Genomic DNA, 15,226 nt, shown 5'->3' with positions numbered 1-15,226 from the left:
CTCTCATTTTTTTAGTTTGATATAAAATTAGTTTAAGAATTATCAAAATATTTTATATATAATAATTTCCAATTGTAGTATAAAGCCATAAATGGTTAATTTTATTGTTCATACTTGACACTCAATCACACTAAACTAATTAACTAGTATTTTTTATGATTTATATTCACATTTACCAATGTTGAAAAAAACTTCCACTACTAGAGATATTTTTTTTTAGTTTTTTTTTTACTGCGCTAAATTTTAATTTTCTTTTAGGGTGCGATTAATTCCCGCGGGTTAAACACATAATCCGTAAACAAACTTAGTCATTTAACTAAACGCAAAACTTGTCATTTGACGGGTTCAAACCCAGAAACTTAAAGATGTTGAAGATATTCATCTCGTAAGCTAAAAAAATACTTGAACAATGTTGAATTAAAAAAAAATCTTAGTAAATACCAAGACATGCCACCAATGTTTGCACAATCTTTAACTAACAATAAATTATTTTTAGACACTGACTCTATTAGAAATATATGTGTATTCATTGAGTTAAGTTGATTTATTTATTTATAGACACAATATAAATATTTGCATAACAACCCATCAAAGCAGAGTCTGTTTAAGTATGACGGTGAAGTCTCATGCTAATTCTCCTTAATTCAAATATTTATTTAAATTTAGTATGCTAACATGATCCTCACATTCATTACCTTCTTTTCTACTCAAACGTTTTAAGTAAAAATTGAATTTGTGATTTTATTTTCTTTTGAAAAAATAAGAGTTTTGACGGTATTGTAAATTCCTGGCTACAAAAACTATCTTTGAATGACTTTTGATTAACAAGAAAAAGATAAGAATGTTATTTTATATATTTTATTTGATAGAAAAAGTTCATTTGAAAAAGGGGGAAATAAAAAAAAAATTGAATAATAATATGTATAGATTTGAATGATAAAAGAAAAATATTATTAAATGTCAACTTCTCCAATTTTTTTTTAGTTTGATATAAAATTAGTTTACGAATTATCAAAATATTTTATATATAATAATTCCCAATTGTAGTATAAAGCCAGAAATGGTTAATTTTAATTTTCATATTTGACAAACTCAATCACACATTCACACCAAACTAATCAACTAGTACTTTTTTATGATTTATATTCACATTTACCAGTATTTAAAAAAAAAACACTAGAGATATTTTTTTTTAGTTTTTTTATAACGTGCTTAGTTCTATTTTAATTAAGCGCAAAATTTGCCGTCCGTAAGATTCGAACCCAGAAATTTAGAGAGGCCGAAGATATCTATCTGTCTCTTATTATCGCTAGGCTAAAAAATACTTGAACAATGTTAAATTGAAGGGAAAACTTTTTTTTTAGTATATACCAAGACATGCCACCAATGTTTGCACAATCTTAATAACTTCTTTAATTTGACTAACATTAAATTTTAGACACTAACTCTATTAATAATATATGTGTATTCATTAAGTTAAGTTGGTTTATTGATTTGTAGACACAATTGAAATATTTTCATAACAACCCACCAAAGTAGTCATGTGAAAGAGTCGACTTAAGAGACCAAATGTTTTGGGTTCAATTTTATCTGAAAGCGTTTTAAGTTGAAATAGGGGTAACGACGATGAAGTGTTATTCTAGTTCTCCTTAATTCAAATATTTATTTGAATGTAGTATGCTAACATGATCTTTCCATTCATTACATTCCTTTCGACTTAAACGTTTTAAGTGAAAATTAAATTTATGATTTTATTTATTTTTATTTTCTTTTGAAAAAAATAAAGGTTTTTACAATATCGTAAATTCCTTGTTATAAAAACCATCTTTGAATGACTTTTGATTAACAAGAAAAAAAATAAGAATGTTATTTTAGATATTTTATTTGATAGAAAAAATTCATTTGAAAAAAGGAAAAATAAAAAAATTGAATAATAATATGTTTAAGATTTGAATGAATAAAATAAAAGAAAAGAAAAGAAAAGGAGTTGGCTTTGATCTCTATCTAACAAAAAAGAAGTCAATAAATAGGGGATTAAAACAATCTTGCATTTCTTGTCTCCTTCTCTCTCTCCGATAACAATGTCCACCGCCGGTGGAACCGCTGTCGACGGCGGTAACCCTCTGCTATATTTCTGCTATGAATGCAATCATACATTCACCATGACACCTCCGCCTACTGGAGATCTCATCTGCCCTACTTGCAACGGCGGTTTTCTTGAAGAACTTGAAAATTCTACCCCTGATTCAGACGCCGATCATTTCTCACAATTACAGGACCCTCTCTCCTCCATTTTCGGCGCTCTTCCCTTTCTCTTATCACCCCCTCCAATCCCATCATCCGCGCTCTCCGTAGACTTACAAAACCCTAGAACGTTTTCCAGCATCTTTGGACAGTCCAGGTCTTTTTCTCAAGATCCTCACGCTTTCGATCCTTACGCCTTTCTTCAGAATCACCTTTCCAGCTTAGCTGCAGGTGGGGCGAATGTCGAATTTGTTATTGCGAATAATCCTTCAGGAACAGGTACAGGTACAGGGTTTCAGCTTCCTTCTAACATCGGTGACTTCTTTATCGGTCCTGGCCTCGAGCAGTTGATTCAGCAGTTGTCTGAAAATGATCCAAATCGATATGGCGCCCCACCCGCGTCCAAGTCATCTCTTGAGGCTCTTCCTACCATAACGGTTGATGATGGGTTGTTGACTTCTGATTTGGCACAATGTGCTGTATGTAAAGATGATTTTGAGAAGGGTATGGAGGTAAAGCAGATGCCCTGCAAGCATGTTTATCATTCTGATTGTATTATACCTTGGTTGGAGTTGCATAATACTTGCCCTGTTTGTCGGTATGAATTGCCTACTGATGATGCTGATTATGATAACCGCCAAGGGGGGAGGGGGGAAGCTTCAGAAAGTTCAAATATCAATCAAGATGGTGGTAGTGAAGGGGGGTCCCAAGGAAACAGCCCAGGTACACGAACTGCTGATCGAAGATTTAGAATATCTTTGCCTTGGCCGTTTGGATCTCCTGCACAATCAAGTGGTGGTGGTGGTGGTGAATTCGGTAATGACAACGAACAACATGATAGTGGAACGAACTCTGGTGGGCAGCAGAACAGGGAAAGACAAGAAGATTTGGATTAAATGTTTCCCAAGGTACTAAACTGTCACTTAATCATGCTTCATTATTTAGGCTAATGTTCATATTCATTCATATGCTGTAAAATTTAGGTGGTTCCAGTTATTTCGGTAGAATTTATGTGAACTAATTCCATTTTTTAGTCTGTATGCTTTTTGATTAATCAACAAACACCAAGTAAAGCCTTCATTAGAATATGAGGAAGAAAAGTGTGTAATGATCAATACTAGAAGAAATACTCGCATGTAAGGCTGACACAGAAGAACATATCTGTATAGAAAACTACCCAAAAAAGGAGAACAAAGAAGCATTGAATAGGTAAACTGCTTTGACAATACAATGACTAAGGTCTGTTCTACCTTATGGGATGTAGTACAAGAAGCTTAGGAATATAAAGTCTCTAACAACTATTTTGGCGTTAAACAAAAACATGAAAAAAAAATCTAACAAAAGTTAGGAAAATAAATCAAGCATGTGGTGCAAAGAACTAGCTGTCTGATCATGATGAAGATGGCCAGGTAAGAATGGAGGGAAGATGAGAGTATCAACTATGGCCTAGCCCTGAAAATGTCACATCAAACAAACATAGGACTTGATAAACATATTGGAAAGGGAATATGCAGCTGTGAAAGTTTGAAAAATCTGGCGCTAAGAAAAGCAGACTAGACAAAAGGAACTAACTGCAAGAGATCATGCAAGAAAAGTAATAGAGATGCAAAATAAAGAGAGGAGATGATCATTGATGTTTCACCTTGGGAAGGTGTGCCATCATGATCATTTCTCAGGAAAATTACAGGGTTCTAAAAAAACAGAATTTGAGAGAATATTTAAAATTGCTACTATGGCAAAGCTTATTGACCATAATGTTCTAATTCTCTATGTGAGAATATTAAGATAAAGATATTTATCATACTAATGTATTGGAATTTCTATGTTGAGTAGTTTTGGAATGCAGATGATGAAACTATGTGTAATAGTTAGGGTTCTAAATAGTGAAGAGAGGTCCTTAAGTTTATTATATTAGTCCTACCCAAGTTGTTAGGGGTTGCTAGTTGTTTAAATAAGTGGCACCCTATGGTTATATGTAGGGTGGCCTAGCTAAAGGATTAATTAATGAATGAATATCAATAGAGTTTTATACTCTTTCGCCAATAGAGAATATCCACGTTTCTCATTTAAGGGTTTATGCCATTCCTTTTTCATATTCTTCTTCAATCTACTCTTATCTAATACAAAACCCTAAACCTAAATATAAGAACCGTAACACTATGTCTAATAGGTGGGGAGGGCAACTACTCTCGTTAAGGTTAGAGAAAGTGTGTAAATCTGTAATAAATTTGGTAGTATCCATATTACGCAAATCACTCTCTTGGTGCACCAACAAACCTTTATTTTAATATCGAAAGTGTGCACCATAGTTCTTGGCAGGGTGTTGGGAAGCTGATGCGACGGAGGTTACAGATTTTCATCACTTTGAATTTCTTGTGAATATCCTATGCTGGTTTGCTTCTTCTTGTTCTTTAATTCTAGGTAGGAATGTTCATTTTGTGATATGAAATGAATTGTGTCTTCTTAAAAGGTTGAGTCTTTGGCAGTCATATTAAGATTGACTGGTCACCATAGGTTACAAATAATTTGGATCTATGCTTGTGATAAAATTTTCTATTAAATTTTCAAAAAGCATAGAGCTTAATCCCTTGAAAGTGCTCATTCTTTTCATCAAGAAAGTCCCAGTTGGTGATAGATACCATAAGGCATGTAATTATTTTGTTTACAATTTCAGGTGTTTTCTTTGAGGGTGGAGCTGAGCAAAATTTGAGAGAATAGGAAGGAAGGAAGGAAGGAGGGGCTTAATTACACAGTAGTAGAGTATAGTATATATGTTATACTGGGTTTTGGATTACAGAAATATCTTTTACTTTATTGCTTACAGTTACAATTAAAATGTCCCCTCCTCCTCTTTGGTCCTTTTTTGTTATTTTTGTGTGTTTCATATGTTGTTCATATAGTAGGAGTGTGTTGGTTCCAAATCTTCTTCTTTTTGCTAAAACAAATGTCATACTCGTTACGATTGCTTGCAACTTATTTCCAAAGACCCTTTCTCTATTATTATTGTGATTGAATAGTAGGCTCAAACTGATTCAGCTTGGTTATAGCTCACTTGTGTAATTGGTTATGGCCTGCTCCAAGCAATCTAACATTATATGAGCTTCAAGATTTCAAATGATGTTCAAGTTTCCAATTGTAGTTTCCACTAATTATTGAAACCCTAGTTTGCAATGTGTGTTATGAGTTAGACAAGACAACAAACTCCACAGTGACCAAGTGTCATATCTCTTATAAGATAAATTTGTCATTTGATACATTTCAATGTTAAAAACAGGTTTTGAAGACCAAATAAAGAAAAATAACAAAAGCAGGGTCTTGAGCAGAGTAGTTTGACATGAATTATTTAAATTAAATCCAAATCGATGGATATCTCATTATCAATTAAATTATTTTTGTTGTTTATTATATTTTAAAATTCTTAATAACTCATATTTGTAAATAATCAGAAGATTTAATGATGGATTGGATCATCACTTATATTTGCTTGTGCACAAGGTTGATGGGTTCTTAGCTTTTGGATTTGAAGCAGTTTTTAGAGTCTTAGTTGTTGATTAAATTTGGAACGTCTGATTGGCTTATTAATCTTGTTTTTATTTATTTATTTGCAGTAATTAATTGTTGGTAACAATTATCTATTTGTATTTATCTTGTTTATCCAAATGGAAACGGAGAAGTAAAGCTCTGCTGGCCTCAAATCAAGAACATTTACTCCATTTACAGGGTCTCGGAAAAGCTTCCCTTGATCAGGTCGTCGGAGATTGAAAACCTGAATTTAGTCACGTGCAAGGGTTTTGCATCGCGAAATCAGATTTTATTCTCTACAATTCACTTTCTTTTATGAAGTAACACATTTTCATTTATTTCTAAAAACATTTTGGCCTAATTCATCATGTCCACTCTCATTTTCAGTTGATTTTAGTTGAATTTGAAAATCTTTTGTTCACCAGAATTAGGAAACTCGGAATTGGATTATTTGGTAGTAATTTCAATATTTTAAATTTGGAATGTTAGATCGATCAAAAGAAATGTTTTTTATTTGAAAGTTGGAGGTATCATAATCTGCAATATGAGATGATTTATGCACAATTCACGACACGCACAACTCACGACACGAAAGAAAATTATGAAAATGAGAATGAAATTTTCATTGCTGAGAAAATAAATTTATCATTTCGTCTCTCTTTGAAATTGAATTTTTTCAACAAATAAAACTTTTTTTGTTGCATTATCTAATTTTGAACTACTTTTAAAAATGACAAAATTAAAATAAAAATTAATGCCAATTTAGAATCCATTTTGTGAGGATGAAAAAAAAAACAAAAGAAAAGAATGTTGAACATCTAAAAAAAAAATAATGTCTTTTTTCTGTTGTCTTTTTTATAAAAATAAATAAAAAAATTCTCCATGATTTCTTATTTTTATTTAATAAAAAAAAAAATACATTGACCTAACCCGTTTCCATTTATATTATATAAATTAGGGTATGAGTTTGGAATTTTGGAAAAGTAGCATTACATATAGGTTTTCGACTCTGGACTGATTCCACCAATTGATCAGGTTGGAGTAACATTTGTACCGCGTCTCTTTCTCTTTCTAAGGTCGATCCTCTCTCTCTCTTTCTCTGCTGTATCTTATGTTTGTTCTGTCTCTATGATTTCGTATTCTTTACAGTCCGTCACTGCATGAATGATGTGATTTATAGCTAATTTTGTTCCACGAACTTTTAGGGGTAATCCCACCTTCTTACTTGCTGCAACAGATTCATTTCTACATACATTTCTTTCTCTTTCTCTTTCTTTTCCATTGATGAGCTGAGGGTGTGTTACTTAGGAGGAGATAAACGGAAATGAAGGAAATCAAAAGAATTGCTTGGTTCATTTGTTTAGAAATCTTGATTGATTGTGATTTTCTCAGATTGTTGTTCTTGGGTTTGTGTTTCTTTGCTGGATGGCATCTGGGTTTGCCTGTTCAATCAATTTTACATTTTTGTGGTAAATTACCCAAGAAAAGGGCTTTATGCTTGGGGGATACGACTAAATGGATGAGTTTTGGGTTATAGCCAGCTGACTGTGACTGTCTATTGTAGGCTGCTGCTGATCTGAAGAGGTAGTTCTGCTACATCTTTATGAGCTATTTTGCCTGATGGCTGGCTATTCAGGAAAAGGAGCTCAGTTAAATGGGGTGGTCTATGTCTGTAATTTGCCTCTTGGTACCGATGAAGATATGCTAGCTGAGCACTTTGGTACAATTGGATTGCTTAAGGTTGTTCCTTGAGCAATAACACTTTATGTTTTATTTTTATGTTCATAAAGCTGGTGGATTCTGATGATTGTTTCTTGTTTGCTCCATATAGAAAGATAAGCGAACTGGTCGTCCAAAGATCTGGTTATACATGGACAAGGTCACAAATGAGCCAAAGGGGGATGCAACAGTAACATATGAGGATCCTCATGCTGCTTTAGCTGCTGTTGAATGGTTCAACAACAAGGAGTTTCATGGAAGTCTGATTGGAGTCTTTGTAGCTGAGTCGAAAACAAAAGATGACCACTCACTTAATGCAGGGCATCATGTTGAAGAGCCTGTAGTTGATGCTGACTTTGTTGGAGTAGGTGAAAGTGGTATGGATATCAATGGATCTGCTGGTAGAGGCCGGGGTGATCCATCTGGAAAGGGATGGAAGCAAGATGGAGACTGGACTTGTCCGAATACAAGGTCTGTGATTTGATATCGGTGAGCGGCTCTTTCTTTGTCAATTTATTTTCCTATGTAATTTAGTCTCCCAGCCTTTTCTATTACTTATGCAACTGGTTTCATTTTTTGTTTTTGATGAACATTGGTAGCAGCTGTGGTAATGTAAACTTTGCATTTCGTGGAGTTTGCAACCGATGTGGAACTGCTCGACCAGCTGGTGGGTTTGGTGGCGGTGCTGGTGCTGGTGGTCGGGGCAGGGGTCGTGGTAGTAGTGATTCAGGAGCCCCTGGCCGTGGAGCTGGGCCAGGTGGCCCAACGGGTTTGTTTGGTCCAAATGATTGGCCTTGTCCCATGTAAGATTATGACTTCTTTTTCCATGCTAATGGGGCCATTTGGAAAAACACTTTTTGGGTCTGAATCCTGATCTTGATGAGAAACTTTGTGATACTCATATTCAAAATTTAATTTACGGTTCTCATCTGAAAGTGTTACCAAATGATCCCCATGTGCTATCTTCCGTGTGCTGCTATTTATTATTTCTTCAATTATTGTTTAGGTGTGGCAACATCAATTGGGCAAAGCGCTTGAAGTGTAATGTATGCAATACGAACAAACCTGGACAAAATGAAGGCGGTGTGAGGTACGTTAGCATGCTCTGTTCCTTTCCGAACTTTCACTGTCATTTGACTATAATAACCCATTAAGGTAGCTTAATGTGGCTAGAGTCGGTGCCTAAGAGACCAAAGGTCACGACTCACGGGTTTGATTCCCACTTAGAACACCTTAAGTTGAACTTAAGTTGAACTTAAGTTGAACTTAAGTTGAACTTAAGTTGAAGTGAAGGTCATAGGTGGTAATGTTAGTTTCCTATACTAAAAAATAAAAATAAAAAACTAACATTTGACTATAAAGAAAATAAAAATCTGAAGTAGATATTTAGCCTGATTCCGAACAAGTCTATATTTCCTTGCTAATATAAAATCTGACATCTATTCATATAATTCTGAAGTGCCTATATTGATTTCCTAGCTTTGATGCTGCTGCTATGAGAAAAAGGTGGATCTTTATCTAGTAATAAATGTCTAATTTATAATATTTTGGTGTAGGCAATTTTATTTCAAAGAAGATGGTTCTGTAAAATTGCATATCCACTCTTCAAAGCACATATTTGTTCTGAATTTGGTTATAGTTCCTAAAGTTTTAACTTTAATCTATATATATATATATTTGTTTTTCTTCCATTTTGAACATTGAATCCACGGGGAAGTGGGGAAAATGTAATTAGGATATTATTCTGATGTTGTAATACAGGGGAGGGCGTGGAGGTGGATATAAGGAACTGGATGAAGAAGAAATAGAGGAAAGTCGAAGGCGTCGTAGGGGGGCTGAAGAAGTAATAATTTAATCCAAGTAGAATTAATCATTCATTTTTGGTTTGCTTCTGAAATTTAATGATTCATTTACCACCGGCAGGATGATGGTGAACTATACGACGAGTTTGGTAACCTGAAGAAGAAATTCCGAGCTAAAACTCAACAAGCTGAAGTTGGTCAAACAGTTCCTGGAACTGGGCGTGCTGGTTGGGAGGTTGATGAATTAGGTATGTTGAATTAATATATATTTCAATTCATATATTTAAAAAAGAAATGATTAATGGCATTATTATTGGTCAGGTGGTAATGAGAAAGAGGTGGGAAGAGAAAGAAGCAAAGACAGCAGGGGTGGGAGAGAAAGAAAAGAAAGAGATAACCACAGCAGTAGGAACAGGAGCAGAAGTCAGGAAAGAGTTAGTAGTAGGGATCGCGAAAGGGATTCCCGCGATCGTGATTATGACTATGAACAACGCGAAAGAGATTATGGGCGTGATCGAGATCGGGACAGGGATCAGTATAGACGACGTCACTGATGGTTGCTGATTTCTGTCTGTTGTTCCTTCTCTCGTTTTTTATTAATGTTTTTCTTCTTCTTTTTTGGATCGGGTTGGGAAGGGGAAGAATGGAATTTGTTAAACCTTTTGGGGATTCTCTTAAATTGTTCTTGCTTGAATTGTGGTTTGTTTTGCTAAGACTTGGTTTAGTAGTATCACTCTTTGACTCATCAGAAAACAGAAACTAAGAAGAATGGATTTTCAAGACTTGCTTTTGTTGTGGTTGTTATTGGCTCTACTTACTATGAGAATGTGATACAAAAATGTGTTTAGGGTATGGAACACAATTTTGTAGCTTATGGAATTGTTAATTGGGATAATCAAGCTACTTTTAACTCTTTTAATTGAGAAACTTCCTTCCTTGTGGATCTTACTCAAAGTACAACAAAATTAATTTTTTAAATAAGAGAAAATTTGTTTTTATTTTTATGTAAGAGTTAATTTTCATTGTTTAAAATAAGGAGTTATATATTAAATATTAATATAAATAACATATAAAAAAATTAAAACAGCTAGATATTTTTTTGAGAGTTTGAAGTAACAAACCAATAATACAGTGTTAGAAAAAGGAGTTATATATTAAATATTAATATAAAATAACATATAAAAAAATTAAAACAGCTGGATATTTTTTTTGAGAGTTTGAAATAACAAACCAATAATACAGTGTTAGAAAAATTTACTAATGTATGGTTAAAATGACATAAAATTCTACAAATAAAATGAGGTTCTTTAAGAGGTTTCAAAATTAAATATCATTTTAAATAACTCTTATTGAACGAAATAAAAACAGTTCAGATATTGTAACTAATAGTCTAATATCAATAGAGGCTAAAACGGGAATTTACAAGTACATGAGCAAATAATACAACGACAATTGACGAGTACGAGCAACAAACGACCTATCAAAGCGGAGAGTATTATTCAGATTATAAAAATTCAAAACAAAAAATTTGATCCGACTAACAAAATATTAAACCAAACAATGTACGACACCAACTCAGATTTGAGCATTGAAAATAAAACGAGACATCCATTAGAAAAGTGATTAGACATAAACAAAATAAATTGCATGTTAATGAGCAAACATGATTGGGTGATCTCGTTTGTGAAATCTCACATGATTATATTTCTTGTTACAATTACTATGGATCTGTGAACTTTTAGTCTGATGGCTTGTTCGGAAGTGAGTTATTTAAAAAATTAAGAGAAAAATAATGTAATAATGAGGAACGATTTTAAGAAGGTAATATTTTTTTTGGATAAAAAGACTTAAAGAGTATTGATATATATATATAAATAAAATAAAATAATTTAAAATAAAAATGTATTTTAATATTTTAGTTAATAAATTGTGTGATCTAATTTATGAAAGAAGTGAAATAATATTTGATTTGATTAAGATTAGGCCTTAGAACAAATTTGAGTTGCCAATAAATTGTAAAACAAACCTCTAAAAAGATTGAATTTTACGACAATTTATCTGTAACATAATTTCTTAGTAGTAGTGTAATAATATATGTAATAATATATATATATATATATATATATTATTAAATTTAAATTATTTTTGAAATAAAACATGGGTATAGATCAAATTAATCTCATGTTTGATTTGGATTATTTGAGTATAATTAACTATAATTTCTTCAGTTTAATTATATAAATTATCATCTAAAATGTTATTTATTTATTTTATATAGATTTTGTATATTTACAAACTAATCCACTTAAATAATCAAATTGGACTTTATTTTAAAAACACAATTTATATTTTATGATTAAAGTTATGAGGTTATTTTTATCGGGTTTTAAACGTAAACTTATTATTTATATATCATTCATACATAAATAAATAAAAAATTAATTTTATTAATTGGTTTTGATTCCCAAATTTCAAAGAATTAATAGTCGAAATTTTTATTTTTTATTTTTTAAATCCCAGTTGTTAAATTAGTGTGATAAATATTTTCTTTATTTAGAAATGTCACGTAAATAATAATTTAATACTATTTAAAACCAAATTATGAGATTTAAAAAAATAAATTTAAAATATTGATTTTTCTTTTAATTATTTTACCCTAATAATAATTTTTATATAAATTTTATCCTACATCAAACTAAAACAAAAGAGAAAAAAGTTATATGTAAATCGTGTAAATAGCAGCGCGGCGAGAGCCGCCGGAGACAGGAAACAAGATGTTGGATGAGAAAAAAAGCTTACAGAAGAAAAAGATGGCCGATAACCCAACTGAAGATCGCCGGAATAGAGGTACACAAGGTTTCCCTTTCTCCCTATAGTTCGCCTCCGCCTTCTGCCCGTGCACATATGGACCTTTAGCCATTCAAATGTATTGAGTAAACAATACACACTTCTGAGCTAACAAATTATTATTACTATTATAGGAACAAAATTGTGGGTTTCTTGAGAGACTTTGTGTTTCGATCAGTTCTTGGGATTTCAAATTCAATATATATCTGTGGTAGTAGCTCTGTTTGAGAAGTAAAGAAAATTCATATTGTTTCAGTTGTTGTCAATTTTATTAACAACTATCTCTATCTCAAGTCCTACTCTATTTAGGTTAAAGTCCAATCTGTCTTTAAAATGTTAATATTTTACGTTTTGAGTAAAAGAGATGTCTTCATTTGGTTGTGCTTGTTTGGATTTGATGATGATGATGATAAGAGTTGTGCTTGTTTAGTTTTTCAAGTTACAAACCTTCATTCGTTTTCTTTTCTTCTCATCAAATGTCTGGGAAACAGAGAAAACAAGCACTGAAGAGAAGAGTAGTGGGAATATGAATGCAGAGCAAGGAGAAGGTCATGGTGCAGATTCCCCAACTGAATCACTAAAAACCAGTATGCTTCTTCTTTTCTTATCATCATACACTGTCATTGTTCACCTGAGAAAACATCAAAATTTCGCTTCTTTTAGAAGCTTAGTTTGTCCTTTTGATCTTAGATTGGCTTATTTGAAAACACTTTTGTATTTGGATCTTGATATGAACCGTCAATAAATTTCTATATGCAAATCTGTATACATTTGGTATAAAAGGTGTGGCTGACTAAGATTTACTAGAAATCGTGCCACCTTCACCAATCAAATCGTCATATTACCATGAAATTTGGATAGATTGTAGAACTCTTAGGTTTATATTGCTGACACTTTTTTTAGGTTTATCTGGATCTGGGCTAGACTAAGTTCAATTCACAAAGTTTCCAACTGTGATCTTGTCTGGATCTTCACCCGGATGAGAAATTTGACTGTTTCCAAATGAAGTCATTTAAACAGTAATTATCATCAGATATATAAGAAGTGGTAAATTTTTCTTTTTTTTGTTTCTTGTTTTGTTCATAGACAATGTGAATTTCTAAAGCTATATGGACCCATCAAGAAGATCAAGCTCCCAGTAGTACCTTAAAGTCTACATCACAAATTAGATATTTTCTGACATGAATCTTATGTTTAAATTATTTGATAATATAAAAATCTCTATAAAAATCTTCAAGCCCCCTTTTGCTAGTTATGAACTTTAGAGATGAGTAAAACTATTTGCTAATTTTGGTGTTCCCACAGTCTCTGATGATGAGGAAATAGACTATTCTGTGAAACCGGAGTTTTATGATGCACATCTGGATGACAAGGATGAATCGTGGGCTCAAAAGCAAAGAAGAGGTCGCACATCTGATGCTGTACTTAGCTGCCCTGCCTGTTTCACAAGTCTTTGCTTCGAGTGTCAGAGGTAAGTTGTATATTGTATCTGTTATAAATCAATGACAAAGTAAGAGAAATAAAGTGTGTAAAGAACACACAGATTCACGTGGAAACCCAATATGGAATAAAACTAAAGACTTTCACTACATGTCGAAGAAGTAGGTTACTACTGAGATTGAAATCCTAGGAAAGACCCAAAACTTGAACAGTATCAGTTATATAGCATAAATGCACTCTGATAATTGCAAAAGTTTAAGATGTTATCATTTTCAATTTGTTCTTGACTAGTTTATATGGGTCTTGAATCATCTTCTCAGGCATGAAAAGTACCTGACTCAGTACAGGGCGATATTCGTGAGGAACTGCAAGATTAAGAAACATGAAATAGTACATTCAGACAACAATACTCATAAAAGAAAGAGGGGAAAAGGCAGTAGTAGTCTTGTTGGAGAGGCTAATGGTGAAGCCGTAAGGCCTGTTTGTTGCTTAGTATGCTCAACTGAGGTTGGTGTTATTGACGAAGACGAAGTCTATCATTTCTTCAATGTCATCCCTAGCGAGCCTTAGGTCAGTCACTGCTTCTTATAACGGATATGAAGTTGATTTTTGTTGTGAATTAATGTCTGCCAACAATTTACTCAAATATTTATAGTATTAGTCTATCTGTAGTAAATACTTTATTCTTCTTGGAGAATCAAAACAGTTTATTGTGTTTACTGAGGTTATGTACTAATTGATTGCCACCAATCTTACCCTATTTCGATGTTGGAGAGTTAGGCGATTGGTAAATTGTTAGTTGAACCTATTTGTTGATTCATTTGATGTTGGAGGGTTGATGTGGAATCCTCTCGATTATTCATCGAAATTTTTATTTATTCGTTTTATTATAAAGAAATATCCCTATGACATATAAAAGGTAATGAATGATAAGCTAAAGGGATCAAAGAAATTATCCTTTTAAAAGTAGAAAAAAACTTTACTTGAATATGTCCCCTAATGTGAAATGATGGAAAATAAGGAAACAAAACAAATCTCATATCAAGAATCTTAACCACAAATCACTCTACTTTATGACCAATTGGGATAACTATAGAAAAAGACAGTTGTGATTGATCTCTATCCATTCAACAAGGACTTGTTTGAATTAGTCCAAGTTTAAAATTACCACTAAAATTGAATTAGTCCAAGTTTAAAATTACCACTCAAATTAAATTATCTAGCTAACTCAATCTCAATTCAAACACTCTTATTAAATAAGAGGTGAGTGGTTCATAGAGTCAGATTTACGTTAGGATTGGATTTAGGTCTATCTCGGAAAAAATAATATTTAAAAAAAATTCTTTTCTTCTTCGATAAGAAAGTGATGTGACTCTTAATTTTTGTAATAAAGTTTATCTAATCTATATATAATGATGCTTAATTTTTAAAGTGTCCGGATTTCCGGGTCGAGAGCTGTGGTTAATTTCCGGGTCGAGAGCTGTGGTTAATTTGAATATTTATGTGAGAGTAAATGAATACTTGGGTCGGATTGTGGGTTGACCCTCCCATAAACTTAAAACGGTTAAAAATATGTAACCAACTAGGCTAACAACACTTTATATTTAAGATTCAACACCAAATTTGATAAACGCGAGACATTTTAAAAATAA

At 32.5% G+C, this 15,226-nt stretch overlaps 3 protein-coding genes across 3 annotated transcripts; all 3 read left to right on the top strand.

The window, feature by feature from the left end:
* The first annotated feature begins 2,009 nt into the window (after nucleotides 1–2,009).
* On the top strand, nucleotides 2,010–5,244 carry LOC124945936 (E3 ubiquitin-protein ligase RING1-like). Its single transcript, XM_047486466.1, has 2 exons — nucleotides 2,010–3,152; nucleotides 4,919–5,244. The coding sequence occupies exon 1, from the start codon at nucleotides 2,082–2,084 to the stop codon at nucleotides 3,138–3,140; it is 1,059 nt and encodes a 352-aa protein (XP_047342422.1). The 5' UTR covers nucleotides 2,010–2,081; the 3' UTR covers nucleotides 3,141–3,152; nucleotides 4,919–5,244.
* Nucleotides 5,245–6,743: 1,499 nt separating this feature from the next.
* LOC124910265 (transcription initiation factor TFIID subunit 15) lies at nucleotides 6,744–10,087 on the top strand. The gene is made up of 8 exons (XM_047450892.1): nucleotides 6,744–6,842; nucleotides 7,331–7,506; nucleotides 7,598–7,956; nucleotides 8,088–8,288; nucleotides 8,492–8,575; nucleotides 9,247–9,328; nucleotides 9,409–9,535; nucleotides 9,609–10,087. Exons 2-8 carry the CDS (start codon nucleotides 7,387–7,389, stop codon nucleotides 9,839–9,841), a joined length of 1,206 nt encoding a protein of 401 aa, XP_047306848.1. The 5' UTR covers nucleotides 6,744–6,842; nucleotides 7,331–7,386; the 3' UTR covers nucleotides 9,842–10,087.
* A 1,917-nt stretch (nucleotides 10,088–12,004) lies between these two features.
* On the top strand, nucleotides 12,005–14,334 carry LOC124946132 (E2F-associated phosphoprotein). The gene is made up of 4 exons (XM_047486698.1): nucleotides 12,005–12,134; nucleotides 12,626–12,721; nucleotides 13,440–13,605; nucleotides 13,895–14,334. Exons 1-4 carry the CDS (start codon nucleotides 12,062–12,064, stop codon nucleotides 14,142–14,144), a joined length of 585 nt encoding a protein of 194 aa, XP_047342654.1. The 5' UTR covers nucleotides 12,005–12,061; the 3' UTR covers nucleotides 14,145–14,334.
* Nucleotides 14,335–15,226: the final 892 nt, after the last annotated feature.

The sequence above is a fragment of the Impatiens glandulifera genome, chromosome 7 (genome assembly GCF_907164915.1).
Source record: "Impatiens glandulifera chromosome 7, dImpGla2.1, whole genome shotgun sequence".
NCBI lineage: Eukaryota > Viridiplantae > Streptophyta > Magnoliopsida > Ericales > Balsaminaceae > Impatiens > Impatiens glandulifera.
The sequence above is the reverse complement of the archived record's forward strand: the minus strand, read 5'-3'. Positions and strand labels throughout refer to the sequence as shown.